The sequence below is a fragment of the Ursus maritimus genome, unplaced genomic scaffold (assembly GCF_017311325.1).
Source record: "Ursus maritimus isolate PB19 unplaced genomic scaffold, ASM1731132v1 scaffold_14, whole genome shotgun sequence".
NCBI lineage: Eukaryota > Metazoa > Chordata > Mammalia > Carnivora > Ursidae > Ursus > Ursus maritimus.
The window spans coordinates 4,997,147-5,023,434 of record NW_024423786.1 but is presented as its reverse complement, the minus strand read 5'-3'; the positions used below and the strand labels follow the sequence as shown (position 1 = coordinate 5,023,434).

General features: G+C 49.8%; 1 protein-coding gene and 1 long non-coding RNA gene across 4 annotated transcripts in view; one reads left to right on the top strand and one right to left on the bottom strand.

The window, feature by feature from the left end:
- Positions 1 to 26,288, bottom strand: part of FGD5 (FYVE, RhoGEF and PH domain containing 5) — a 120,266-nt gene that overhangs the window by 7,009 nt on the left and 86,969 nt on the right. The window contains exons 6-18 of one of the 2 annotated variants that reach the window (XM_040628411.1): positions 25,463 to 25,623; positions 25,041 to 25,197; positions 24,334 to 24,421; positions 22,566 to 22,616; positions 21,914 to 21,972; positions 16,394 to 16,465; positions 15,302 to 15,370; positions 10,991 to 11,074; positions 9,818 to 9,897; positions 7,553 to 7,652; positions 7,078 to 7,215; positions 6,531 to 6,660; positions 5,619 to 5,749 (exon numbers count right to left, since the gene is read on the bottom strand). In XM_040628411.1, the coding sequence (XP_040484345.1) occupies positions 5,619 to 5,749; positions 6,531 to 6,660; positions 7,078 to 7,215; positions 7,553 to 7,652; positions 9,818 to 9,897; positions 10,991 to 11,074; positions 15,302 to 15,370; positions 16,394 to 16,465; positions 21,914 to 21,972; positions 22,566 to 22,616; positions 24,334 to 24,421; positions 25,041 to 25,197; positions 25,463 to 25,623 (1,320 nt within the window). The remainder of the gene's footprint in view (positions 1 to 5,618; positions 5,750 to 6,530; positions 6,661 to 7,077; positions 7,216 to 7,552; positions 7,653 to 9,817; positions 9,898 to 10,990; positions 11,075 to 15,301; positions 15,371 to 16,393; positions 16,466 to 21,913; positions 21,973 to 22,565; positions 22,617 to 24,333; positions 24,422 to 25,040; positions 25,198 to 25,462; positions 25,624 to 26,288) is intronic. The other variant, XM_040628410.1, reaches the window with a different exon arrangement.
- LOC103669519 overlaps positions 5,661 to 26,288 on the top strand; it is a 44,677-nt gene continuing 24,049 nt past the window's right edge. Inside the window, exons 1-4 of one of the 2 annotated variants that reach the window (XR_005834516.1) lie at positions 5,661 to 5,781; positions 6,434 to 6,487; positions 18,957 to 19,534; positions 20,480 to 21,099. This is a non-coding gene — a long non-coding RNA (uncharacterized LOC103669519). Of the gene's footprint in view, positions 5,782 to 6,433; positions 6,488 to 18,956; positions 19,535 to 20,479; positions 21,100 to 26,288 lie in introns of those variants that run through there. The other variant, XR_570313.2, reaches the window with a different exon arrangement.

Here is a 26,288-nt window from a genome sequence, read left to right as displayed (position 1 = left end):
ATTCTTATAAGAGTTAATACCTATTCTTCTCAAACTATTGAAAAAAAATAGAAAAGGAAGGGAATATTCCAAATTCATTCTATGAAGCCACCATTACCCTGATACCAAAACCAGATAAAGAAACCACTGAAAAAGAGAACCACAGGCCAAATATCTCTGATGAACATAGATGCAAAAATCCTCAACAAAACACTGGTAAACCATATAAAACAATACATCAAAAAGTCATTCACCACAATCAAATGGGATTTATTCCTGCGATGCAAGGGTGGTTCAATATTTGCAAATCAATCAATGTGATACATCACATCAACAAAAGAAAGAATAAGAACCGTATGGTCATTTCAATAGATGCAGAAAAAGCATTTGACAAAGTACAATATCCATTCATGATAAAAACAGTCAATAAAGTAGGTTTAGAGGGAGCACACCTCAACATAATAAAGGCCATATATGAAAAATGCATAGCTAATATTATCCTAATTGCGGAAAAACTGAGAGCATAGCTAATATTATCCTGATTGCAGAAAAACTTAGAGCTCTACAGTCTGGAATCAGACAGGGATGTCCACTCTCGCCACTTTTATTCAACATAGTACTGGAAGTCCCGGCAACAGCAGTCAGACAATGAAAAGAAATAAGAGGCATCCAAATCGTGGCGCCTGGCTGCCTTAGTCAGTGGGGCATGCGACTCTTGACCTCGGGGTCATGAGTTTGAGCCCCATGTTGGGTGTAGAGATTACCTTAGAAAAAGGCATCTAAATTGGGAAGGAAGAACTAAAATTTTCACTATTTGCAAATGACATGCTACTATATACAGAAAACCTAAAAGACCACCAATAAACTGCTAGAATTGATAAATTAATTCAGTAAAGTCACAGGACACAAAATCAATGTACAGAAATCTGTTGCATTTCTATACACCAATAATGAAGCAGCAGGAGAAATTAAGGAATCAATCCCATTTACAACTGCACCAAAAACAATAAGATCCCTAGGAATAAACCAAACCAAAGAGGTGAAAGACCTATACTCTGAAAACTATAAAACACCGATGACAGAAACTGAAGATGGCATGAAAAGATGGAAACATCCCATGCTCATGGGCTGGAAAAACAAGTACTGTTAAAATAGTTATATTACCTAAAGCAACCAACATATTGAATGCAGTCCCTATTAAATACCACTAGCATTTTTCACAGAGCTAGAACAAAACAGTCCTAAAATTTGTGTGGAACCACAGAAGTCCCCAAGTAGCCAAAGCAACCTTGAAAAGGAAAAGCAAAGCTGGAGGCATCACAATTCTGGACGTCAAGTTATATAACAAAGCTGTAGTCATTAAAACACTATGGTACTGGCACAAAACAGATACAGAGCTCAATGGAACAGAACAGAAAACCCAGAAATGGACCCACAACTATATGGTCAAGTAATCTTGGACAAAGCAGGAAAGAATATCCAATAGGAAAAGACTGTCTCTTCAACAAATGGTATTGGGAGACGTGGAAAACAACATGCAAAAGAATGAAACTGGACCACTTTCTTACACCATACAGAAAAATAAATTCAAAATGGATGAAAGACCTAAATGCGAGACCTGAAACCATAAAAATCCCAGAGGAGAACACAGGCAGTCGCCTCTCTGACATCAGCTGTAGCAACTTCTTTCTAGATACGTCTCCTGAGGCAAGGGAAACAAATGCAAAAAATAAACTACTGGGACTTCATCAAAATAAAAAGCTTCTGAACAGCAAAGGAAACAATCAACAAAACTAAAAAGCAACCTTTGGAATGAAAAAAACAATTGCCAATGACATATCTGATGAGCGGTTAGTATACAAAATACATAAAGCACTTATAAAACTCAACACCCAAAGCCCAAATCATCTAATTAAAAAGTGGGCAGAAAACTTGAACAGATATTTCTCCAAAGAAGACACGCAGATGGCCAACAGACACATGAACAGATGCTCAGCATCACTGATCATCAGGGAAATGAAAATCAAAACTACAATGAGATATTACCTCACACCTATCAGAACGGCGAAAATCAACAACACAAGAAAAAATAGGTGTTGGTGAGGATGTGGAGAAAGGGGAACCCTTTTGTACTGTTGTTGGGAATGCAAACTGGTGCAGCCACTCTGGAGAACAGTATGGAGGTTTCCTCAAAAAGTTAAAATAACTATCTAGGGGCGCCTGGGTGGCACAGCGGTTGGGCGTCTGCCTTCGGCTCAGGGCGTGATCCCGGCGTTATGGGATCGAGCCCCACATCAGGCTCCTCCACTGGGAGCCTGCTTCTTCCTCTCCCACTCCCCCTGCTTGTGTTCCCTCTCTCGCTGGCTGTCTCTATCTCTGTCGAATAAATAAATAAAATCTTTAAAAAAAAAAAAGTTAAAATAACTATCTAGATCTAGCAATCACAATACTGGGTACTTACCCAAAGAATACTAAAACACTAATTCACAGGGATACACACACCCCGATGTTTATAGCAGCATTACCGACAACAGCCAAGATATGGAAGCAGCCCAGGTGTCCACCAATCGATGAATGGATATAGAAGTAGTAAATACATATGGTGGAATTTTACTCAGCCATGAAAAAGAATGAAATCTTGTCACTTGCAATGACATGGATGGAGCTGGAGAGAACTATGCTAAGTGAAATAAGTCGGTCAGAGAAAGAAAAACACCATATTATTTCACTCATATGTGGAGTTTAAGAAACAAAACAAATGAGCAAAGGGAAGAAAAAAAAGAGATGGAGCAAACCAAGAAACAGACTCTTAACTACAGAGAACACACCGATGGTTAGCAGAGGGGAGGGGTGGGGGGACGGGTGGAATAGGTGATGGGGATTAAGGAGGGCACTTGTTGCGATGAGCACCAGGTGGTGTATGGAAGTGCTGAATCACTATATTGTACACCTGAAACTAATAAACACTGTTAACTAACTGGAATTTAAACAAAACCTTGAAAAATTAAAAAACCCACACATACACACTCAAAAAAATAAATTAGATTCTTACATTTTTAAAAAATTTTTTAAAGATCTTATTTATTTTGGAGAGAGAGAACATGCATAAACACAAGTTGGGGGGAGGGGCAGAGGGAGACAGAATCTCAAGCAGACTCTGCACTGAGTGTGGAGCCTGATGGGGGCTCGATGTGGGACTCGATCTCATGACCCTGAGATTGTGACCTGAGCCGAAACCACAAGTGAGACGCTCAGCTGACTGAGCTACCTAGGCGTCTCTGATTCTTACACTTTTAAGCTCATCTCTTGTAGTTAAGGACGGATCCTCTTTGTAATATTTACTTAAAAGGTTTTATAATCTTCTTCCTAATGGGGAGTTTTAATTTCCGTTGTTACTAGAAGTAGTATTTGTCTGTTGCACAGTCTTTATGTGGGGGTTCAGAACCCAACACATGTTTAGAGCAATACCAGTCTGTGGTTCCAGCCCAGGTTCTCCCAGTTATTTGATGGGCAATATGGGCAATTTACTTCTTCTAAGTCTTAGTTTCCCTACTAGCAAAATTGGAATTAAATGACATAAGACAGGTGCCTGACAGGTATGGTGCCTGACCCGCGGAACCGGTCATAAATTCTAATCTTACTATCAGAGCAAGAAGGCCAGGTTTGGAAATAATTTTATCTGACTTTCCCATTTTACAGATGGGGAAACTGAGGCCTGGAGGCATGGCGCTATCTACTGAAGGTCAAATCCCTACTTAGTTGGAGAGAGGGTAAGAACTTGGATCTCTTGGCAAATACTCCTAATGTCAATGAACTTCTTTGCAGGGAAAGGAGGCCACCACCAGCCTGGGATTTTTTTTTTTAAGATTTTATTTATTCATGAGAGAGAGCGAGAATGAGTGGGGGAAGGGGCAGAGGGAGAAGGAGAAGTAGATTCCCCACCGAGCAGGGACTGACGTGGGGCTTGATCCCAGGACCCCAAGACCATGACCTGAGCAGAAGGCAGACGCTCAACCGACTGAGCCACCCTGGTGCCCAGCCTGGGCTGTTTTAAGAAGTACCAGGAAAGGAGCCTGCCTCCGCCACAGGTTCCAGGACTCCCAGCACCAGACACTGGCTTTCTCTCCCTGCACTTGCCCTGCCAGGGCAGCTCGCAGAGTGAGAAAGGCAAAGTGGACAGAGTATGTTGGGGGAAACCAATTCTGACCTCCCTTTCTGGCAGATGCTGAGGGAGGCAGCATTTCTGCAGACTTCCTCATGGGGGAGCAGGGCTTACCGCTAAGGTGGAGCTCCTGGGGAAAGGAGACAGGGCAGTGGGTGACAGGGTGGGGCACATTTCTCCTGGGGCTGCTGCAAACCCACTAAGGGCAGTCTTTGCTGGCTAATAAAAAGGTTGTCACTTTGAGCAAGAATTACCAAAGGGCTAGCTAGGACACCAGCATCAGAGACAGCTGGATTCTAGAAGGCTAAGAGCAGCGGTTCTCAAACTCTGTGCCCATGGAACATTCAGGTTCTGTAAGCGACCACCCCAGCAAAAGTGAAAAGGTGCTCTTTTCTCCATTGGTGCGAAGGGACTAATTAAATAAATGGCGCTGCAACCATACAACGTAAAAAGCATGAGATTTGTGTGTCTGAGGAAATGTGGAAGGATAGCTAAGAGAAATTTCGTGTGAAAAGTGTACAGAAGAGTCAGCACAACTTGTTGTCTTTTCAGCACACACACACACACAAAAGGATCCATAAGAAACTTGATGGTGGCTACCTCTGGGGGTAGGTGGGGCTGGAGGAGTTTGGGGAGGGAGAGAAACTCATGTTTTATCAGTATTCTTTTGTGCTGTTTTGAAAAAAAATTTTTTTACCATATATCTGTTATTCCCAAGATTTTTAATATGCAACGGAATTAAGTGAATGAGAACTGCACCCCTTTAAAGTTTCCATACGCTAACTCTCTTTTAAACCCTTGCCACCTGCTACTCAATAACGAATATTAATGCAAAAACTTGGAAACAGCTGGTCACACTTCTTTTGACAGCTTGTATATTCACGGGCACATATTTGTTTGTGGTTGTGACCAGAATACAGACATATCATCTGGCCCTCCTTCCAGGATGGACTTGAGTTTAAGCAATTCTGAGGCTTCCTGCAGACAGTCCTACACCCTCCAGGAGGCTCAGGACCTGAGGCCATTTGGGGCCCGCAGGCTGAGCGGACAGCGCAGCTCTGAGGGCCTGCTAGGGAGGGGTGAGCCAGGACCGTGGCTATTTCAGTCAGAAGAACCCCCGTGATCGCTGCACTACCCTTGGGGACCAGGTCTAGGCCATGGGACAGGAGAGAAAGTAAGGAGACAAAAAGAAAGACTTGGAGGGGAGAGAGGGATGGGAAAGACTTCTAACACCACCTACATTTCAGGTCCTGCCTTCTGCCACCAAGTAGGTATCGTATCAGTCATGCCCAAGAGACAGGCCCTTGTTAGTGGTGAGTCAGTCCTTGTCACTAGACTGTCTCCCACTGGGAATTCTCTTTGTCCTGAAGAGCTCAGCCAGGCTGGGGAGGGAGGGGTGGTCTGAGCCTGCCCACCATGGAGGACCATGAAACTTCTAAAACCCTTGCCTCCTACACAGGCAGTCCACCTGCCTTACCTCAGTCAGGGCTGAAGGGACTTTCTTCTGTTTCTTGAAGGTCGAGGGGTTGATGCTGTGGAAGACGGATGAGAAGGCACTGCTCGAGAAGCGGGGGGAGGACAGGGGGAAGCTCATGCTCACGGGCCGCTCTGTAACCAAGACAAGCCACAGGGGAAAGGAGGTGAGTGTCCACATGGACAGGCACGCGTCTTGCTTTGGAATGCCAATTCCTGTAAAATTAGAGCTCTGGGTCCTTCCCAAGATGGGAATCAGCCTCATGATGGGGATTAGGTGTGACCAGAAAGACAGGCACACTCCCTCTAGTGACACAAAGGCCACAGGGGCCAAGAAGGAAGGCTTTTCCTGGGTGCTGGCTATCCCTTCTTCACCTCAGGTGGCCCCAGGGAGGAGAAATCTTCGGTTTTAGACCCAGGATACACTTGTTGTCCCTCTGACCCAAGCAGCTTGTACCCTGAGCACAGTCTCTCAGGGACCAGCTTGGCTTCCTCAGGCTCCTTTATCACTCAAGGAGCCCTCAGCCCTCCCCTGATCCACAACTCCCCTGCTATCTGTCTCAAAATCCTTATCCTGTAAAGGTCCCACAGAACAGAAGTCTACAGAACATTTTCAAAAAGAGAGAGGGTCACTATGGCAAAGTAAACCTGAAGCACCATGCCTGCCGCCCCCTTCACAGAGAGGCACTGACCCAGCATTTCCCAAGCTTAGCTGCCCACAGGCCCTTCTTCTGGGATTGTCTATCCATTTCCCATGGAGCTAACATTTTGGGAAATGGTGCCCCAGATATGAGTTTAAACCCCTATTTCTTCCTCTAGGGCTGCTTTTGTTCTGAGCCTCCCCAGGAAAGTGATTCCAGGCACCAACCACAGGTCAGTGAAAAGCCACCCAGAAGAACAGTGGTCCCCAGGTTACCTCTCATCAGGCCTGGGACATCCCCGCCCCTCTTCTTCAGCTCCCCATAGCAGCCATCACAGACCTTGGCCATCCGGTCCTTGAGGTACTTCAGAGGGTATTTGTTTCTTGAACAGTTCCGGCACACAATCTGCAAGCCCAGTCGGGGACACACGTTGGAATGGCTGTCGTCCTCTGCATGTGCATGTACAGAGGGCCAGCACCCTCTCCCCTCTGCTGACTCACCCCCCACTTCTCCAAGGACTGTTCTGTGCCAAGTCCCCCTGCTTTTCTATCACGGAGACAGAGAATTTCTGTGCAAGTGTCTATCAGTTCTTCTGATGAGCCCTTAACCAGGACACGATACTTTTTCTCCAAAGGCAGTAACTGCATGTGCTATGATTTTCTTTTGGTTTGAGGCTATCAGTAAAATGGGGCTTGACAATCCCTACCTCACAGGGTTAGTGTGAAAACACCCTGCCCTGGGCCCAATAGCAACTGCTGGGTGCCCCTGAATCCCCACCCCACATGACTCTATGTTCACACTCACCCAGATGAGGTGACTCACCTTGCCACAGGCATGGCAGTGATGACGTCTCAGAGTGAGGGAGAAGTCGCAGCCACAGTTCATGCACATCATAACATGTGTGACAGGCACCAGAGTGGGGGGCCTCTCCCCCAGGCTGACCCCCAGCCTCTCCCGTATCTGGAGCAACGGGGTGGGGTGAGCAGTGTGGTCAGGAGATAGCTAGATGGGTGCCCTCTTTCCTGTACAGGGTGTGTACGTGTGGGTGGGTTCTAATTCCACAACACCCTCCACCCCACTGCATCCTCCAGGATGCTAACCTTGGGTCAGAAACAGAGCCGTCCGGAGGTGCTGTACTTGGGCTGCACAGTGACTGCCCCGCCATGGGGGAGGTGGTGGAAGGGGTGGGAGGAGGAGCCCGAAAGGAGGAGCTGAGAGTCCTTCTGGGTGTGTGGGTGCCCTGGGAAACCCCGGGCTGTGAGGCTGATGTCAGGTGGGTCTCAGGGCCCCCACTCACCTCCACACTGTGGTGAAAGGCAGCCAGAGCCTGGGCCTTGTAATCCTCAGGGAGGGCTCTGCTCAGACAGCTGTGCCACTCGTCCCGCTCCGCACAGGAGCTGTGGGCACGAAGTGGCGTGAGCAAGGCATGCAGCATGCACGGCAGCTCGGCCTCTGCTCCTCAGTGTAGATCAAGTCCCCCACCTTTCCCCTGGCTGTGCCTCTCGGTGTCTGAGATCCCACCAAGCACCGGCTGTCTGCCAGACCAGCCTAGGACTGTACCTCGGCACCTCCATCTACTAGCAGGGCAGCCAGGGCAAGGTAGCTGTCCTCTGGGCCTGCTTCTTTCCCTGCAACACGGGACTGTCAACACTATCCCTCTAACTCCCAGAGCTGCTGTGGGGAAGAAATGACACGTGGGTTTGTTAATGTCAAAGCACTGTGCAGAAGCACAGGGCATTAGGGAGATGCAGAGGGTCCCACCCTTAGGAGGGACAGGGGGGCAGGGTGCAGAGGGCTGCGTACGAGGGGAGGAGAGGGGTAGGCAAAGATGGAAAAGTGCAACAAGCCTGTCTCCCCATCTTCCTCCTCATTTTCCCACATAGTTTCCCAGACACTACCTCACCCAATGAGTTGACTTCCCAAATCCCCATTCTGCACCCTGCCCTGCAGGGGTTTCTGAGTGGTGAGCACAGTCCCAAGAGGCAGCAGGGTGAAAATTCTCCTAGGGCCCACTAGGTGTCGCTCCCACCCTGCATAAGAGTGTGGCCTGCCCCAGGAAAGTCAGGAGAAGGGACCAGGTCGGCCTGGGAGGGAGGTGGGGGTGGGAGAGAATGGTCAACCAGATGCCATGTCCCTGAAGGGAAATGTATGGGTCCCCCTGTCTCCTGGAAGCTTCAGCATGAAGTATCTGGGCATGTAGGAAGGTGACCAGCCCGTCAGTGACAGTGGCTCCTTGAGGCCTCTGGCCAGAGGGCATCTCTGCCTAGCAGAGATGGGCAGCCTCACCTGAAGGGTTGCATGTGGCCTGTCACCACCCACACCTCACAGCTGGACAAATAGAAACCATACCCTGGGCCTTCTCAGGCCCCTGACTGTACCTAGAGATGAGGAGAAAAGATGCCATGGAACCCCATCCAGGCATCACCTCCTCCATGAAACCTTCCCTCACTTCCCCAGTGGATGGTCACTCCTTGGAATTTTTTCTTCTACCCACTTGGGCAGTAGATAGTAGTGGATAAGAGCTCCGGGTCACACAGTCCTACATTTGAGCCCTATCCCTCCACACATGGCCATGTGACTCCTCTCTAGGCCTCAACTCCCCATGATGGGAGAAGTCTCAAGCCTCACATCCAAGGGTGGCAATGGGGTCAGAGGAGGTGCCTGAGACCCAGCAGATGCCCAATGCATATTACTCTTGTCATCAACACTTTTAACTATCACAGCAGTTATGCTGTGTATCATGACCAATACATAACTCTCCTGCCCTTAATGCAGGCTTCCCCTGAGCACAGCGAGGTTTAACTCTTGTGTCCGAGGCACAGGACCTGGCCCTGAGGAGTGGCTAATAAACGCTGGATGAGAAAATACAATGGCATGAGAATGTGAGTATCAGTGTGTGTGCACCCTGTGCCGCACCTGGCACCACCCCCCCCCACACACACACAAAGGGCACTGCTGCCACCCCCAGGGTCATGCACTAGCTGAGAGGGGAGACACCCATGCCTTGCGGACCCTGTCCCGGCCCCCACGTGCCCACAGTGGCCCCAGGAGGGGCCACATCTCCCTGGTTTTGAGCCCTGAGAGCTCGAGCTGGCCTTGCCCTGAAAGAGGGAGAAGGGGAAGCTCTTTTGCTGCCTAGAGTGAGTGAGGTGGGATCCCCGGGTAGCCAAAGGCCTGGAGAAAACACAGACGCTTCTGATAGAGAGGCCACACCCCCATACCAGGGAAAGGCAAATGATGAATGCTCACTCTTTATGTTTTTCTCTCACTCTCCGGATGTAAAAGCCTAAAAGGAGACCACTTTATGAACTAAAGTGCACAATGCATTTTTACTCGCCTTAACTTCTTGCATTGCTGTAAAGACCCAATAATCTGTAGACTTTTACAAACATGAGATATTGTTATTGTTATATTTAAATGACAGCCTCTAGAAAATAAGTCCCTTGACTCAAAATAACACCAAAATAGAAATGACACAACCAGCTTGTTATTCCAACCTTTAACACCTGTAAAATCCTGCCCCTCTATCCCCCAGACCCTCCCTCTGCCCACCTCCCCATACCTCGCAGACAGAGTCAGGCAGGACTGGGAAGTCTCGAGCTTTAGAGCATAGGGCACTTTCTCCATCACAGGGCGACTGACCTGGAAAACCAACAGCAGACTGTCAGGGTGGGGGCAGGGAGGGGTAACCACAGACCCGACTCTTCTTCTGGTCCTCACACCGTCCCTCTCTGAGCCTGAGTTTCCTCATCTGCAAAGGGTAAACCTTCATTTGGTGATAGCTGCTCTGTGTGTGTGTGTGTGTGTGTGTGTGTGTGTGTGTGTGTATGGGGGAGTACAGCCTCCAACTCGGTGAGCACCTGCCCACCCCTAGGAGGGTGGGTATGTACCCTAAAGGACTGAAAGCAGGCTCTCTAAGAGATACTTGTACACCATGTTCATAGCAGCATTATTCATAGTAGCCAAAAGCTGAAAGGAACTCAAGTGTCCATCCATGAACGAATGGAAAAACAAAATGTGGTCTATGTGTACAATGGAATATCATTAAGCCATAAAAAGGAAGGACATTCTGACACAGGTTGCAACATGGATGTACCCTGGGGACATCCTGCTAACTGAAATAGGCCAGTCACAAAAAGACAAATACTGTATGTTTCTACTTACATGAACTATCTAGAACAAATTCCTAGAGACAAAAAGTAGAATGGTAGATGGCAGGGGCTGGAGGAATGGGGAGTTAGGAACAGGGCTGCAGTTTCATCTGGGGATGATAAAAGAGTTCTAGAAATGAATGGTGGTGATGGTTGCACAACAGTGTGAATATATGTAATGTCGCTGAACTGTATACTTAAAAATGGTTAAAATGGTAAATTTATGTTATGTATATTTTACCACAGTTTAAAAAACTTTACTGAACACCCACTTATTTCCTCCTTCCAAATGTTTCCTTATGTGTTTTCCTCTTTTTAGGATGCCCTTCCCTTTCCCCTTCCCCATCTGTCCAAGTATTATCTACTTTAAATGATTCAGCTCCCCTCCTCCAGGAAGTCCTCCTTCCCTCTCCCCTCTCCCCGGACTACTACAGCACAATCCTGCTATAACCCACATGTAACACTGTTTCCTTGGGGCTGCCTCTTTCTGCTGGTCTCTGAGCTCCTACAAGTGGTAATACTATCTTTCTTCCCCTGAGGTCCCTCTACGCCCCCCCCCCAGGTGCCTGGCACCAGGCATTTACCTTCATGCTGGCCACGGGCAATGTGTTCTTCAGCCGGTATTTCCCATCCTTCTGGGGATACGTGTACAGGAGCACATCGCTCATCTGGGGAGAAGGAAACCCCATCAGACGTGCAGGCTGTGTCGGTGTCTGTCCTGGAGGGTCACTGAGCTCTAGAGAGTAGAGGCACCTTGCATTCCTCAGTGACCCTCACAGGAGAGCAAAACTGCTCTGGGCAAACACATGAGTCCCTTCCCTGAAATTTCACTCCAGTTCGATAGTTAAGAGGAATAAATGAAGATGTCCACAAAAAGTCAAGTACAGGAATGTTCACGGAGGCTTTATTCATAACAGCCAAACAGTGGAAACACCCCAAATGTCTCATCAAGAGGTGGATGGATAAATGAACTATGGTACATCCATACTGTGGAGAACTACAGAGCAACCGAAAGGAACTGATGGTCCACATCTTAGCATGGATGAACCTCAGAAACATGCTAAGTGAAAGAAGTCAGACACACGGGTACACACTGCTTCATAACATGTATATGAAGCTCCAGATCAGGCAAAACTAATCTGCAGTGATGGAAATTAGGCCAGGGGTTGCTGGGGGCAGGGGATGGGGAAGTGAGTGCTAAGGGGCACAGAGAAACTTTTGCGCGGGTGATCTAGAAATATTCTCTATCTTGACCCAGATGGCGGTTACACAACGACACACACTAGTCAATATGCAGATACGTACACTTAAAATTGATATATTTTACTCTACAAATGAAGCTGTCATAAAGTATAGTTAAGGGAGGGGGAGGGAAGAAGCTCCTTGAGGACAGGGAGCTGGTGGGTCCTGGTCACTGGTGTATCTCCAATGACCATGGGAGGTACTCAATATTTGTTGAATGAACAACTGAAGCTCTTTGCCCCCATCCAGGGCAGACTGGAGGAAATATAGTGAAAGTCACCTCACCTCCATAGGGGAGCGTGTTTCTGTTTGGCTAAAAGGTTTACAGTTTGAAAAGACAATGGCAATCCTCACCCTGCTCCGTAGCAGCTGTGCAACTGTGGACAAGCTGGCTCCCTCTCTGAGCCTCAGCTTCCTCCCTGCAAAGCAGGGGGGCACTGCCACCCCTACCTCATTATGGATGCTGAGAAAGAATGGTCCCCACTGAGCCCACCATACGTGGGAGCCAGTATAAACTAGAGGTGCTGTGAGGACTGAACAGGACAAGGCATCTAAGGGGCTGAAACAGAGCAAGAACTCAGGATTAGTGTTTCTTCCCCCCACAGAGAGTCTGCTGAGGGAAGAGAATAGACAGACGAGGCTTCCTGCCACCAGCTCGTAGGATCCCAACATCGCAACCAGAGCAGTGCGGGAGACCTGGCCTAGACCCAGAGCTGCTGGGTGAGCTCCAGCAAACCCTGCCTCTCTCTGGACATCACTGTCTCTAACCAGAGTTGGAGGAGACCAGGGGCCAGCAAACTTTTTAAGAAAGGGCTAGATAGTAAATATTCAAGTCTTTATGGGTCATAGAGTCTCTGTCACAACTATTCAACTCAGTCATTGTGGTACAAAAGCATTCACAGACCAACCATGAACAAATGCATGAGACTGTGTTCCAACAGACCTTTATTAACAAAAACAGGTGGCAGGCTGACCCCCAGGTCAGAGGAACTTTCAAAGCCCCTTCCAGCTCTGTCCTTCTAATAATGACAAGACTCACTCTGTGCCAGGTGCTGAGCTAAGTGCCCTGATCTCAATTCAGCCCCCAACCACCCCAGGCTCTACCATTATCCTCATTTCACAGAGGGAGAAACTGAGGCACAGAGAGCCTTGACAACCTGCCCAAGGCTACAAAGCTTGTAAATGGCAGAGGCACTGTCATAAGTAAATGAATGTGCCTCCACTGTGTTCAGGTGTGGTGTGTTGGGGGTGGCCACACAGTGAGTCCGGGCCCCATCTGGGGACAGTAGCCAAACCTGGGCACAGAGCCTTGCTCATAAGCCCGCCCCCCCTGGGGAACTGGCTTATGTCACTCATCAGAGCAGTCCCAGCCTTTGTGTGGCTGCCCCTCAAGTACCTGCTGCCATGGCAACTGCCATTAGCACCCTGGGGTTTTATGAGTGGTCAGGACTGGGCTGCCTCCCACTGCCCATAGTTCTCCTTTCCTCTTCAAAGCGCGTGTTTTACAGCCTGATTTGGAGGAAGACAGAGGAGTAAAGGGGAATCTCTCACAATAATGAGCCACCAGTGGGGAGCCCCACCTACTGCCTGGGGCCATGGTGGGAACCTCTCTGTAGCATTACCAAAACCTCTGTGCATTGGTGGGCAGATGCCCTGACTTTGTTCTACAGTTAGAATTATTTTATGAAACTGGCACCTTATGAGGAAGAAAAATTCTTAAGTGAGTTCATCATGGCTCTTCCTGGCTCAAGAACCTGTCTATCATCCTCCCATCTATTTATGAAGGTGCTAAGACAGCAAAGACTGGGACCCAGGTTCAGCCTGCAGGGAGCTATGGCCTAACAATAACAAGGGAATAAGACAGACCGAGGCCTAGCATCGAGATGCATGAGGGGGAGGCTATGATGAAGGGCCAGTCAGATGCTAGAAGACATGTGAGGGAGGGAAGAGGGAGAGAAGGAGCAGGAAAGGGGTAGGAGGAGAGGGAGGGGAGAAGGACAGACTCGGAAGATCCTGACACTGTGTCTTCCCTGACAGTCAAGGTCCCTGTGAGAGGCATAAGCACAGGCGGAGCCTGGCCAGAGGAGGTGGCCAGAGGGGGAATGGCTAGGGGACCAGCACGGAGCTCCCTCTATTCCAGCTGCTGCTTCACTCCCCTCCTTCATTGGCAGGAGGGACTATTACCCCGGTGTAAAGAGAAGGGCAGTGACAGGGGTCCCATGGGCCTAGAGCCAGTAAGTGTCAGAACTGGGATATGAATCTAGTCTATCTGACTCCAAAGTTCATGCTCCTTTATCACCATCCCGGACCTCCCTTTCTCATCCTGAGAAGAAAAGACTCAGAGGACACGGTCGTGGGCTCCAACTGTCCCCAGGGCTGTGCTGGTGCAGAGGGAGGACCTGTGTCCCATGGGGCAATTGTCAGAGGGAAGGGAAGACACCAAATTTTGGTAACCGAAGTTACCAAATAAGCTGCTTCTATGAACTCATTTAATTCCCCAAACCACCCGGTATTTCTACTTTCCTCCCAGGAAGCCGGGGGCTCAAACATGTCTGTGACTTGTCTATGGGTTACAGAGGGGCTAAGTGTTGGGTTCGGATCTAACCTGCTCACTCTGACTCATGACCACACAGATATCCCTAAAGTCAAGGGTATGATTTCTTCTCAATACAAAGAGTTCTCAAATTTTTAGACTAACATGGAATAAAGGACTGTCTCCCCCCGACTCTCTTTGCTCTTCCTCTTTGCTCCCGTGGCCCTGAGATTCCGTCCACACAATTCTCATAACTCAATATTTACATTAGACACTGAAGGTTGAGTGTACAGCATGAGGCTTTTATCCCTTTGTTTCCAGTGCTCAGCACACCAGAGGCGCTCACTAAATATCGGAAACAGGTTCCTAGACAGTTGGAGCCTGTTTACTGTGACTTTGCACACAATTCTAACAAAGTGCAAGGAGGCTGTTGGGGCAGCCATGACTGACAGTAATAAAAAAAATGAAAGTTAAAATAGTGAAGAACAGAGAGAAAATTATATACAGCAGGTAGGAGAACTTAATCAGCAAAACAACTTGGAGTCGTGGGACTGGGGCAATTGCTGCTTGTAGCTCAACAGCCACAGAGGTTGATGTTACCAAGCGACAGGCCTGGACATTCCCTGGTACTCTAGAATGTGGCTGTAAAGCATCAGAAATGTTACACTGTATTCTGTCTTGTGCACAGTGGAGAAAGCGCTAGACTGGGGTCACAACCCTGGTTCCCTTCTGGGCCTCTGCCACCAACCTGCTGGGAGATGCAGCCAAGGACACTCCCTTTCTGGATCTCAGTTTTCTCATGCATTAGATAAGGCAGTCGAACAGTTATTTCCAGGGTAACAACTTCCCAGTGTTAGGATGTTTCAGATGGGGACACGGGTAGTTCAATTTTGGCAAAATTCCATTCAAAATCACTCAAATAATGCAAGAAGTGTTGTGGTTGGTAAGGGTGAAGCTCTTGGCTCTCTGGAGAGCTCAGCTCTGTAGAATGACCCTCACCCTAAATATTCGGCTCTGTTCCAGCACCCACCTCTCCCTTCCAGTTGTCTCTGAATAATGACCCCAGAAACTGGCACAGAATTTGACAGTCCTGGGGCTGGGCTGGGGGCCAGGTACTTACCAGGAACAGGTGCCGGGGGCGTCTGCTTTTCCCTGTTACCTTCATCAGTGTCCCCTCCTTCAGAAACTCCTGTGGGGGGAGAAGCAGACCTGGGGAGTCAGGCTGATGCCTGCTGCCATCCTAAGGAAGGGAGGAGCAAAGGCCCTGAGTGGGAACCCTAAGTTCTGATGCCTCTCAAAGTGCCGGGGAAGAGCTCACGGGTGAATTCCCAGCTTTAGGGAGATGCCCATGTTTGCCAAAACAGCCCTGCGGACAGACAGGTGGCTCTGCTTCTTAGGAGCACTCCACCTTGACTTTTTCGAAGCCCCAGACACTGTTCTGGCAAGGTCGGCCGCCATGACGAGACCTTCAGAACGGAGCTTCTGAAGGTTTGCTTAAACAGCTGAAGACCTGGGAACAGTTGCTACAGGCTCTGTAATTCTGGAGGATGTTTAAAATAGATGTCTAAAGGTACTTAAAAATAAATAAAATCGATGTTCAATAAATATTTCCTAACCTGATGACCCAGGGCCAAAACGCTAAGTATGATTTTATAGACTCTCAGACCAGTGAGATCCCTGCTAATTTTGAGTAAATTATCCTGAGCTCAACCTCTCATTTCCTTGTCTCTTGTCCCTCATAGACCATAGCAGGTAACAAACACATTTTTGACTATTTTTGAGCTGAGTTTTATGTTTTCCATTTGGAAGCTTAAAAGTGGGTAAATCTGTCTCTTGAAAAATGTTATTTTTAAGATGCTTTGTTGGGGCTCTTGAGAGACAGTTTTCCTGATTTCCCAGCAGTGCTGGGCTAAACTAAAAATACTCGGCGTCTCTTCTTCTCCGAGGTGAAAAGGACCACAGGGGACACTGAACCCAAATGGCACTGTTTCTTTAAAGGTCCTTAAAGTGGAAAACCCCAGGGGAGGCAGCCCATGGGCCTTGTGAGCCCGGTAGAGCCCATACCCTGCCCTCCCTCCCTCCGCGGGTAAACAGCACCTGCAGCCAGGCCTGTCTGGGACCAGCCCAGCTGAACAATGGGTCTTATCAGAGCCTCACCCGCCTGCCTACCAGGCCGCCCTCTGTCCCTGCCCATGGCGGCGGTGGCACTCACCCTTCCTGGCTGGAGGAGATCCCCCTGGCCCCGAACGCTGTGCTCAATGTGGACCAGCTTCTGCAGGTTTTCCTATGGGTGGGAGCAGAGCGAGGGGGAGATGGTCAGGACCCCTTCAAGGGGTCTTATCCCCTCTGTTAGGAGTGGCATTGCTTCTACTTCAGAGAAGGAAAACAGAACCCAGAAGGGCCTTGCCCAAAATCTGACCTCCCGTCAGTGGCAGGACTGGGACCTGAGCCTGGGTCTGCAGGATGCCAGACATGTGGGCTGCCTATACTCAGGCTAGTCCCTCTGGGCCTGGGATCTGGCATCACCATCTTCTGTGTGCGATGGGGAAAGTCCCTTCCCCTTGCTGTGCTATCCAATATGCATATATATCTCCAGGCCATGGATGCTAGTCTAAATCTGTATGCCCCATAAGGCCTGGAGCATCTAGACGTCACTAACCCAGAGGAGACATGCCCAAGACCAGACTGTCTCTCTGGGCTTGAAGCCCAGGGTGGGCCCTCTGAGGGAGGGTAATCAAGAAAATGTTCCACCTGGGGAAGAAACAGATCTGTGCTGCCTCAAGAAAAATAAGTGTACCTGGGAACTCCTGTTGGCCCTCGCTCGGTTACCCATACTGTGCAGTGACACGCCTCCCTTCTAGCACCCCATTATGCTAGAAATGGCAAGTGCCTAACCCATGGGGTGGGTGCCCCCTGAACCTTATGGAGGGTCAGGTTCTCAAGTCAATTGACAAGGTGAAAATTTTGTGTAGGGAAATTGGCTTGAAAAAGCTTTTACCCTGTCCATAGCTTTGGGCACAAAATCCTGCACATTAGAAATGTGTAATAGTTCCATTTTCACTCGTGATGTAGAATTCTGCAAGAAAACAGTGTCCCTAGCCTAATAGTGAGAAAAGGATAATCTACAGAGCCCTGACTCTCCTACATCTAGTGGAGAGCTGACGTCCCAAGGCAACCAACGGACCCGAATCCCAAAGACTGACAAGCCCGTTCACAGCGACGTGAGACACATGCACTGTTGCAACACATGGGAGGAAGAGGCGGCCAGCATAGAGGATGAGAAGCAAGCCTCTAAAATGTTAATGGATTCTGAAAGGTCAGGTGTGGGCTGGTGGGACGGTTCAGAATAACAGAGAGCCCCAGACGTGAGGCACATCTGCAGTCGCTTGCAAGGTCTTTTCTAGCAGTTCCCAGCAGGTGCTCACAAGGAAGACTAAGGGCAGGGCAGGGGGCCAGAAAGAACCCCCTTGGTGGTGAAGGCAAGCAGGCTGCCACTGAGGGGCTGGCATAAAATCCTGCCCCCTTCCCGAGCCCCCTTCCCGAGCCCCCTTCCCGAGCCCCCTCTCTTATACAAAACCCTCAGCCCCTGGGAGAGGCCAAGAAATCCACTCCCAGAGGACAGGCAGAGTGCCACTCACTGCTCCCGGGGAAAGGGCAGAGGCAAGAGCTGTCTTCCCTGAGGAGAGGGGAGGTACCCCCTTGGGCCCAGGATTGTGCACTAATACTAAGCAGAAACCTGACCGAAACCTGCCACAGCTAAAAGGCAGTGTTTGGCTACCATGCAGAGGAGGGGCAGGAAAGCAGAGAAAGCCTGGCTCGAAGGCCCTGCTTAAGACTGAGGCTTGTCCCGGAGAGCAGAGACTTAGGAGCATAGCACTGCATAACAGGAAACAGCAGTCTACCTCTAGAAGGGACAAGCGTGTGGAAAGAGGCCCCTTCGGTGCTGCAGGGATTGCTAAAAGCTGAGGGTGGAGAAGGAAAATGAGAAAAACTCTCTGGTATCTCAGGCTCCACAAACAGTACCAGATAATAGCAGCCCCCTTCTGGACGAGTGTGAAGTCTGTGGGGCTCTGAAGGTGACACAGCAATAACAAAACCAAACCCAACTCAGCTACGGACTGGACTGACCCAACTCCCACCCCTTACGTGAATGACCTGATCAAAGAGCAGGCACTCCCACTTCTGGGGTAGGTCCTACCCTAGTCTCCACAGTCTCTCTCTGTCTCCACAATTCTTCCAACACAAAAAGCAAGAAAGAACCCCAACTCATCTTCAAGAAATAAAGCATTCAACAAAACCAGAAGGAGAGGTGACACAAATATTAGAACCACCAGACAGGGATTCTAGAGTAACTATGATTGTTCTAAAAAATGAAATCTGTTCAGAAAGTAGGATGGTGGCTGCCAGGGGCTGGGGGGAGGGGCACTTAATAAGGACAGTTTCAGTTGGAGACAGTGAGAAGGTTCTAAAGTGGATGGTGGTGATGGTCACACAATAATGTCAATGTACTTAATGCTGATGAACTGTGCACTTAAAACTGGTTCAGACGGTCAATTTTATGTTACGTGTATTGTACCTCAATAAAATTTTTTTTTTAAGTCTATTAAAAAAAAGACAGTGAAAATCGGAGAGCCCAGACTTACACCTGTCCCCTCACTCTGTTCTGGAGGGAGACAGTTTACTTTCATGCTATGGGAAGAGGACAGTCAATGGCTAATTTCATCAAAAGCCTCGAAAGCCTGACCTTGCAACCCAACGTGGGATCTTTCTTCTAGGGAACCTGAGCTCGGTCTGAGTAAGTGCAGTTAGAAGCGAGGCGCATCCACGCTCTGACGCAGCCTGAGACCAGTCCCTGAGGGAGTTCCCAGAGCTCACAAACCTGGGAGCCAAGTCTGAACCTCCACGCGGGCATCTCACGGCATTCCTCACAGCGGGGTGAAGGAAAAACAAGACCCAAATGTGGGAAAGAGAAAATGGTCCTTATGTACATCTGTGTGTGTCACGCGAGAGAGGAGCAGGTGCCACGCGACGGGCACGTGGACGTGTTTTCACGCAAGAATGTGTGTGAGGCTGCAGGTCTGGACCTGTGAGTGGTGTGTGCAGGCATGTCCGGCCTGGTGGCTAAAAAAGGCTCAAGTTCAAACCCGGCTCCCACGCTGAGAGCTGAGTGATCCTGGGCAAAGCGACTTGTCTCTCCAGGCCCCAGGTTCCTTGCCTGTGACACTGGCTGATAATAGTTCCCCTGAGGATTAGAGGAGACCACCGGGCACGATCCCCTGCTCAACAGAGGCGGCTTGGTCACCGTGAACAGGATGCTACACAGGAATCTGCCGCAGCCTTTCCTGAAAAGCTGGTGAGGATGACTTCTCCCACTTCTAAGGCTTTCCCATCCTGTCTTCCACGATGCTCCCACTTATTCCTTGTCCTCCATCAAAATGTGAGGGTCACGGCAGGGGAGAGGTTACCTGGGCCTCAGCTCTTAGAGTCACACTTCTCAAAGCTTCTCCCATCACCTAACAGTTTTCTGTTAACAGGCTGCTCAATGGTTTTATAGTTTGGCTTGGCTGTCAGTACTTTATCCTAGTGAGCTTATTAGTGGCATTTCAGACAAGGTGGGCCCCATTTCAGGGTGGTGGGATCTGGCTCTTCCTAGAAATCATATCTCTAGCTTAGCTACCTTTGTGGGGAGTTATGGCAATGGTTTGATGTGAGCATAAAACCCACGTGAATACTGCCGCCTCCAGGAAGACCGCCCTGGTTCTCACAACCAATAAGTACTTCCTAGATTGTACTGAATGCAATGTAGAGACATAGAAGGCTTTGTAAAATGGGGGGAATAGCACCATCAGACATATTTTAACAGGATCACTCTGAATGGAATGGCAGGCTTGGGAAGTGATGGGGCCTGAGGTGGGTAGTGGCCATGGGGAGGGAGAGGCAGAGCCCCAGCCTGCCCTGTAGCCACTCAAGCCACTGAGTTCTGCCCTGGTATAGGGTTTATCTGGACCCGCCCGTCCATGGCCCAGGCAGAGTCCTAGCCCAATGCCAGCAAGCGTGCAGTAGGGGCTGCTACTGCAGAGCAGGCCCAGTGTGGTGTCCCCAGGCAGCTAGAGGGACAAGAGCCAGCCTGTGCCAGGCACAGCATCTAACCCCAGTCTTCGAGAAAGCCGGGGGAGAAGGGTGGGGGGGTCTGGCTGCAGCTTCTCCAGTAACTCCTGCAGGAGATTGCCCCACATGAGCTCACCTACAGGAGGGAAGACACAGCCCTTCCTGACCTAGTTTTCCTTTTTGGAAACAGAGGCATCCCTGGCTAAAGCGAGGTGCAGAGAAGCCAGCCCACCTGCTGCTGTCATGATGGGGCATGGAATGCCACAGCATCTCTGTCTTCGGCTACACTGAAGGAAATCTTACTGGACGCACAGGATGCCAAACAACAAGAGCAAGGAGCTCATGGACCTCAGAGCAGGACGGGAGACAACCTGATGATGACATGCCTGGTGTACTGATTTTCACACCCAGAACACGATCTCTTCAGACTCTTGTCCTACCTCACCTACCCTGCTCCCACTTCCGGCCATGCTGGGTGGCTCCTGGAACTCTGACGTGACCTACGCTTCTCCATCTCCATGCCTCTGCCCAGGCCAGCCCCTCCTCCTGGCACAGCTTTCCTCTCTTTGCTTTTGAGGCATGTATCCTCCCTGTGGGGGCACCTCCCACGTCATCTCTTCTCACAGCCCCAGTTGGGAGGGACGCCTCCCTTCTCTGAACCACGTGGCATCTTCTCTCTCCCTCATGATGCTTATCATGTCCACATGTTTACTCCTCCATGAGCTGTGATTTCCTCTGTGCTGGGATTCATGCCTTAACTCTGTATCTCTAGTCCCCAACACAAGACTGACATACAGTAGGTGTCCACTCGATGTGACTCCCCTCTCCTTCTACAAGTGGATAACTCGCTGAAAGGACGTTCTGTGTATCTGCCACAGCAGAGTTGAGCAAGTACTAGGCATGCATAGTACCATCACTCCCACCTCTGCCCATGGAATACATCACTAATTGATCACCAAACTCTTCCCCCTGGGCTAGGACTCAGCCTCAGAATCCTTCTCAACACAAAGCTCCAGCCACATTTTAGTGGAGCAGAAAATACGGGACCCAAGTAATCAAGGTAGCCACTTGAACAGAGTTGGGATGTCGGATAAAGTTGGCCATCCTTGGCAGAAAACTAGTAAATACTGGATCAGTGTCCAACAAACAGAGTCATACTCCAGAACCAGGCGCGCATTTAGAGCTCACATATTCTTGTGGACAAGTGATTTCAAACTTTTGTGAGCAAAACATTTACCTGGGGTGCTTGTTAAAATGTGTATCCCAGGACCTGACCCCCAGATATTCTGGCTGAGAAGATCTAAGGTGTGCCTAGGAATTTGTAGCTTCCAAGGCATTCCAGATGCTGATGCAGAGGGTCTCAGACCACAGTCAGGACATTACTTACCAGATCTGTACAAGTCTATAGCCCCCCTCACTATTCTAATGGTGAACCAGAGACCCGGACAGGAGCACACAGTACCTGAGGTCACACAGCTAGGTGTCAGGGCCAGAACCCAAGGGCCTTTGCAAGATGGTTGCCTGTAGCACCCCCAGAAGTGGAGTATCACAAGGAAGACCTGGGCAGGCTACAGGGTGTCCTAGGCCTGAACCCCAGAGAAGGGAGTCCAGGAAACGGACTTACCCCTTGCTCCATGCTGTCATTGGCGCGGTCGGTGACTTTGGAGATGAGGGTCAGTGCACCTGTGGAGGGAAGCAGAGAAGACAGCAGGCCTCCTGGGGAGGAGGGCCAGTCCAGGAGCTACCATCCTCGCGTCTTTCCTATCCTCCCCTCTCTCCCACCCGCTCCCCAGGATCACCGCAGTTGCAGGGGCTTGTCTGTGGGTGGCACCAAGTTTTCCCACAGCTGGGTCAGGTCACAGGCCCAATCCTCGTTTTGCTACTACCGCCTAAGTGTCCTTGACAATGATTTGACCACTTTGTGCCTTAGTTCCCTTGGCTGTAAATTGAATATAATAGGGACTGTCCTGGTAGGTCATATCCAGGGACAGTCACACAGAATTGGGAGGAAACGGACGCTGCAGTGACTTTTTGAGACCAGGCACCACCTCCTATCACCAAATTCTGATTACTGCCCTCTCCTTTGACTGGATGACAGCCCATCCCGGGGAGTCCTGTGCTTGAGGTGAGGGGGGAATCATCTCAGAAGCCCCAGAGGTTTCCTATCCACTGCACATCCAGCTGCCAGGGAGGGGGCTATGTCTTGCGCCAGAGCTGGGGGGACAGGGACTAAAAGAGGAACATGTCCCCATCCTCCGGGTTCATGCTGCACTTACCCTGTGTGTTATCGTACTCAGCTGAGTCCGGACAAAGGTTGTTTAAATAGTCTGCAGGGAGAACAAGAGCCAGGGGTCAGTTTGCCCCTGGGAGGCCAGGCCTTACTGTCCACAGCAAGAGCCCCCCCCCTCCAGACTTGGAAGAAAAGTGCCAGAAGAATGGGGTATCCACCTTCTCATGCCTGTTAGCCTGCCACACCACCGCACTAGAACAAAACAGGCCCCTGAACCCTCACCAGCATCACTGCCACCACTGCTAGTCACTCACTCATTCAAGTATCTATTGAGCACTTGCTGTGTGCCTGGCGCTGTGCTATGCCTTCAGGATATGGACACAGACAAGGTGAACCCTGTCTCTGAGAAGCACACTGCCTACTGGGGGAACACATGTGACCATCAACACAGCGGAGTGTGATATATTAAACCTTTCACACATTTATACCCACAAGCTCTACATGGGCTGGCCCTCTCTAGCTACCTCTCCATGTCGCTCTTTCATTCTGGCAATACCGGCCTTCTTACAAGTGCTTGAACATGCCAAGCCTGTTACTACCCCCGGGCCTTTGCACTCGCTACCTCCTCTGCCTGATATTCTCCTCTTCCAGATCTTCATAGGGTTCCTGTCCTCACTTGGCTGAGATCTCTATGTAGTGTTACCTCCTCAGAGGTCCTTCCTGAGGGCTGTATCTAATTCGGAGCCCTTTGACCTCCATCCCCTTAACCTGCTTTATTTTCTTCAGAGTTCTTGTCACTGACATATTTTTATTTACTTGTTAGTTTTTTAAAGTATACACTCCACAGTGTCACAGAGTTCTGGCTGTTTAATTTACTGCTCTATCTCTAGCATCTAGCACAGGGCGTGGTACACAGTAGATGCTCAATAAACATTTGTTGAATTAGATGAAGAAATCCTCTGTCCCTTGGCTCTAATATACTTTCCTTATGGCCCTGGTCACTACGTGGAATTACATGTATATCTTGACGTGTGGTGTCTGTCTCCCTTACTGGAACAGCCGTTCCCCAGGCCTGGGGTCTGTCCATTTGGAAGGCAGCTGGGTAAATGAGTCTGGAGCTCAGGACAGAGGTGTGGTGTTTCTGGCAGGTGGAGATAGGGGAGGGGATGACTTTCCCTGGGGAGAGTTTGTAAAGTGGGAAGGAAGGAAAGAGGACCTAGGACTGAGCCCCAAGAAACACTGACATTTATGACATTTATGGAAGAGTGGACGAAGGGAGGTTGTCAACACAGGTGGAGAAGGATAGTAGAGAGGTCTGAGGGAGGCAGGGAGAGAGAGTATATCACAGAAGCCTCAGGATGAGAGGGTTTCGAGAAGCAGGAAGTGGTCAGTGGCAAAGCCACAGAGATGGCCAGAGCAGGTTTGAGGTGGAAAATGTCCACTGATTTGACCTCAGGGCTTGGTGATAAGAACAGCTTTAGGGAAGTGAGACACCCACTGAGGAAGTGCAGAAGGGGGGAAGGTATGAGTTTCTGTGCTTTAGGATGGGAGAGGCTGAAGGTGGCCAGTGAAGTGAGGTTTCCAAGGTGGCAGCAGGGGGTCCAAAGCTCAGCTGGAGGGAAGGTGGTGGCAGAGTCTAGCATGTCTGGAGGAGCAGGTGCCAGGAACTGAGAGCAATCCTCCCCCTCCCCATTCCCGCCACGGCGGGAGGGGAGGTTGTCACCACACAGCTTGCCACCGTCACCGGCACCCCTCCTCAGGTGTCTTCCCTCCCCGCATCACCTCAGTGCACCCTGATCTCCTGTGGAGCCCACCTGTGAGGAGCACTTGGTACTGGAAGAGGCGCTGAACCACCCGCAGCAGCCGGTGCTTCACGTTCTGGCCACCTCCCTGCTGACTCTGCTGCTCCCAAGAGACAGGGAGGACAAAACTCCATCAGACACCCCTGTCTCAAGGCACCCCTCATACACTGTCCCATCCACACCTCATCCTGGCCACGCTTCTCCCCCACCTCTAAAACCAGGTTCCCCTTCTCCAGGAAGGCCTCCCAGATTAGCACCACCCTGCTGTGACAGTTCTTTCCTCCAGGCTCACAGTCAGGGCTACATTTAGTGACATGCATCGACTAATCCTTGTTTTGCATCTAATGTTAGTAAAAGAAAAAAAGAGCCCCCGTTTTTCTGTCTAGTAACTGGATACCCAGTTTGTTGGTCCATTTGTTGGTCACTTCAATGGCTAGGTCCCAGCTTGCTTTGTGCTTTTCTCCTGGGACAGGAGAATGTCACTAAAACCCCCACCATGGTGGGGGCTCATAGAGTTGTCATCAATCACCCATCGGGGAATGCTCTCCGTTCTAGGTCTACTCTCCTGCTGAGTCACCCTCTTCTCCCCTAGCCAGGTCTTCCCCTCTGACCCTCAGCCTCAGACCTACCACGAAGCCCCACTGATTTGCAATAAGCCATTCCATGCCCACCCCACCCCCGTTCCTTAGAGCAGGTTCTCAGAGGACCACGGGACCCACCTCGAACTCACGGACAGCAGCTGCCAGCCGGGGAGAATGCAGGCAGTTCTCACTGAGCAGACTCAGATACCTGTCGAACTGCAGGATGTGAGCGGCATGGTGGTCAAACTCCTGCTCCCGGGCCAGGAAGACGTCAGCCACCTTCTGCTGGCCCTCCCTGCAGCCGGGGAGGGGGATGGGACAGCAAGAACTCAGCCTTGTGACCAGCACCGTGTTCATTGGTGAGCGCTGGAGTCACATGACTGGGTGGCAACCCCTGCTTGACCCTCCCGTGCTTGTTTTACTTTGGGCAAATGACCTAACACCTGTGTCTTGGCTTCTGCATTGGTCAAATGGAGACACTATTTCACGTGCTGGGGCTTTAAGCGCCCCCACCCCCCAATGCAAAGGAAGTAGGGGGCAGGAGAACATGGACGGCTCACCAGTGCAACAGCCTCTCCCCCAGCTCCTCCAGGATCCCCTGGTGAAGGTCTCGGATGGCTGGGAGTTCGCTCAGGCCGCGCCTCAGCTCCTCCCTGGCCAACGTGTCCTTGCCCTCCTGGTCTATTTCATCCAAGGCCCTCGTGACAGCTCCGTGGAAATCCTGAAACCCCAAAGGCCTGTTACCCACAGCTGACAGGACTGAATGCAAGTCCTCCCTGGCAGCTCCCCTGCGGCTTTAAAGCCCTGACCGACACACAGACAGCATAGGACCTTAGGCCAGCATTTCATACCCCAGCGTTCTCGCCTGTAAAACAGGGGCGATAACACACACCCGGTGATCACAGATAACTGATGGCCAGAAGGCACCCAAACACCTCCTGTTACAGCAGAGGGCGTTAAAGCATGTTCATTCCTGAACGTGGGTCATGCTCTTCTTCTGAAAAGTGGGGTCGTTCCCTCTCTGAAGAAATATAAAGTGCTCTACCATTATCCATCTTTGAAAAGGTTCATGCACTGTGTTGTTTTAAAGCAAAGTTTAAAGAAATCATAGGCAACCCCACCATGGTGTATTAAGCAGTCATTGAAAATGATGCAGATGGAGGCTATGTATAAATATTCATGTCCTAGAGCTAGGAATCAAGAAGGGATACAAAGTTGTCTTTCTACCCTAACACAGTACTGTAAAACAGAAACAAAGGAAAACGCTAAAAGGAAATGGATCGAAATGTAAAGAGTGGTTGCGTCAGGGGGCTAAGATTAGGAATGATTTTTTTCTTCTTTGTTTTCTAAAATTCTGTATTGTGATTACTTTAAAAAATTCAACTA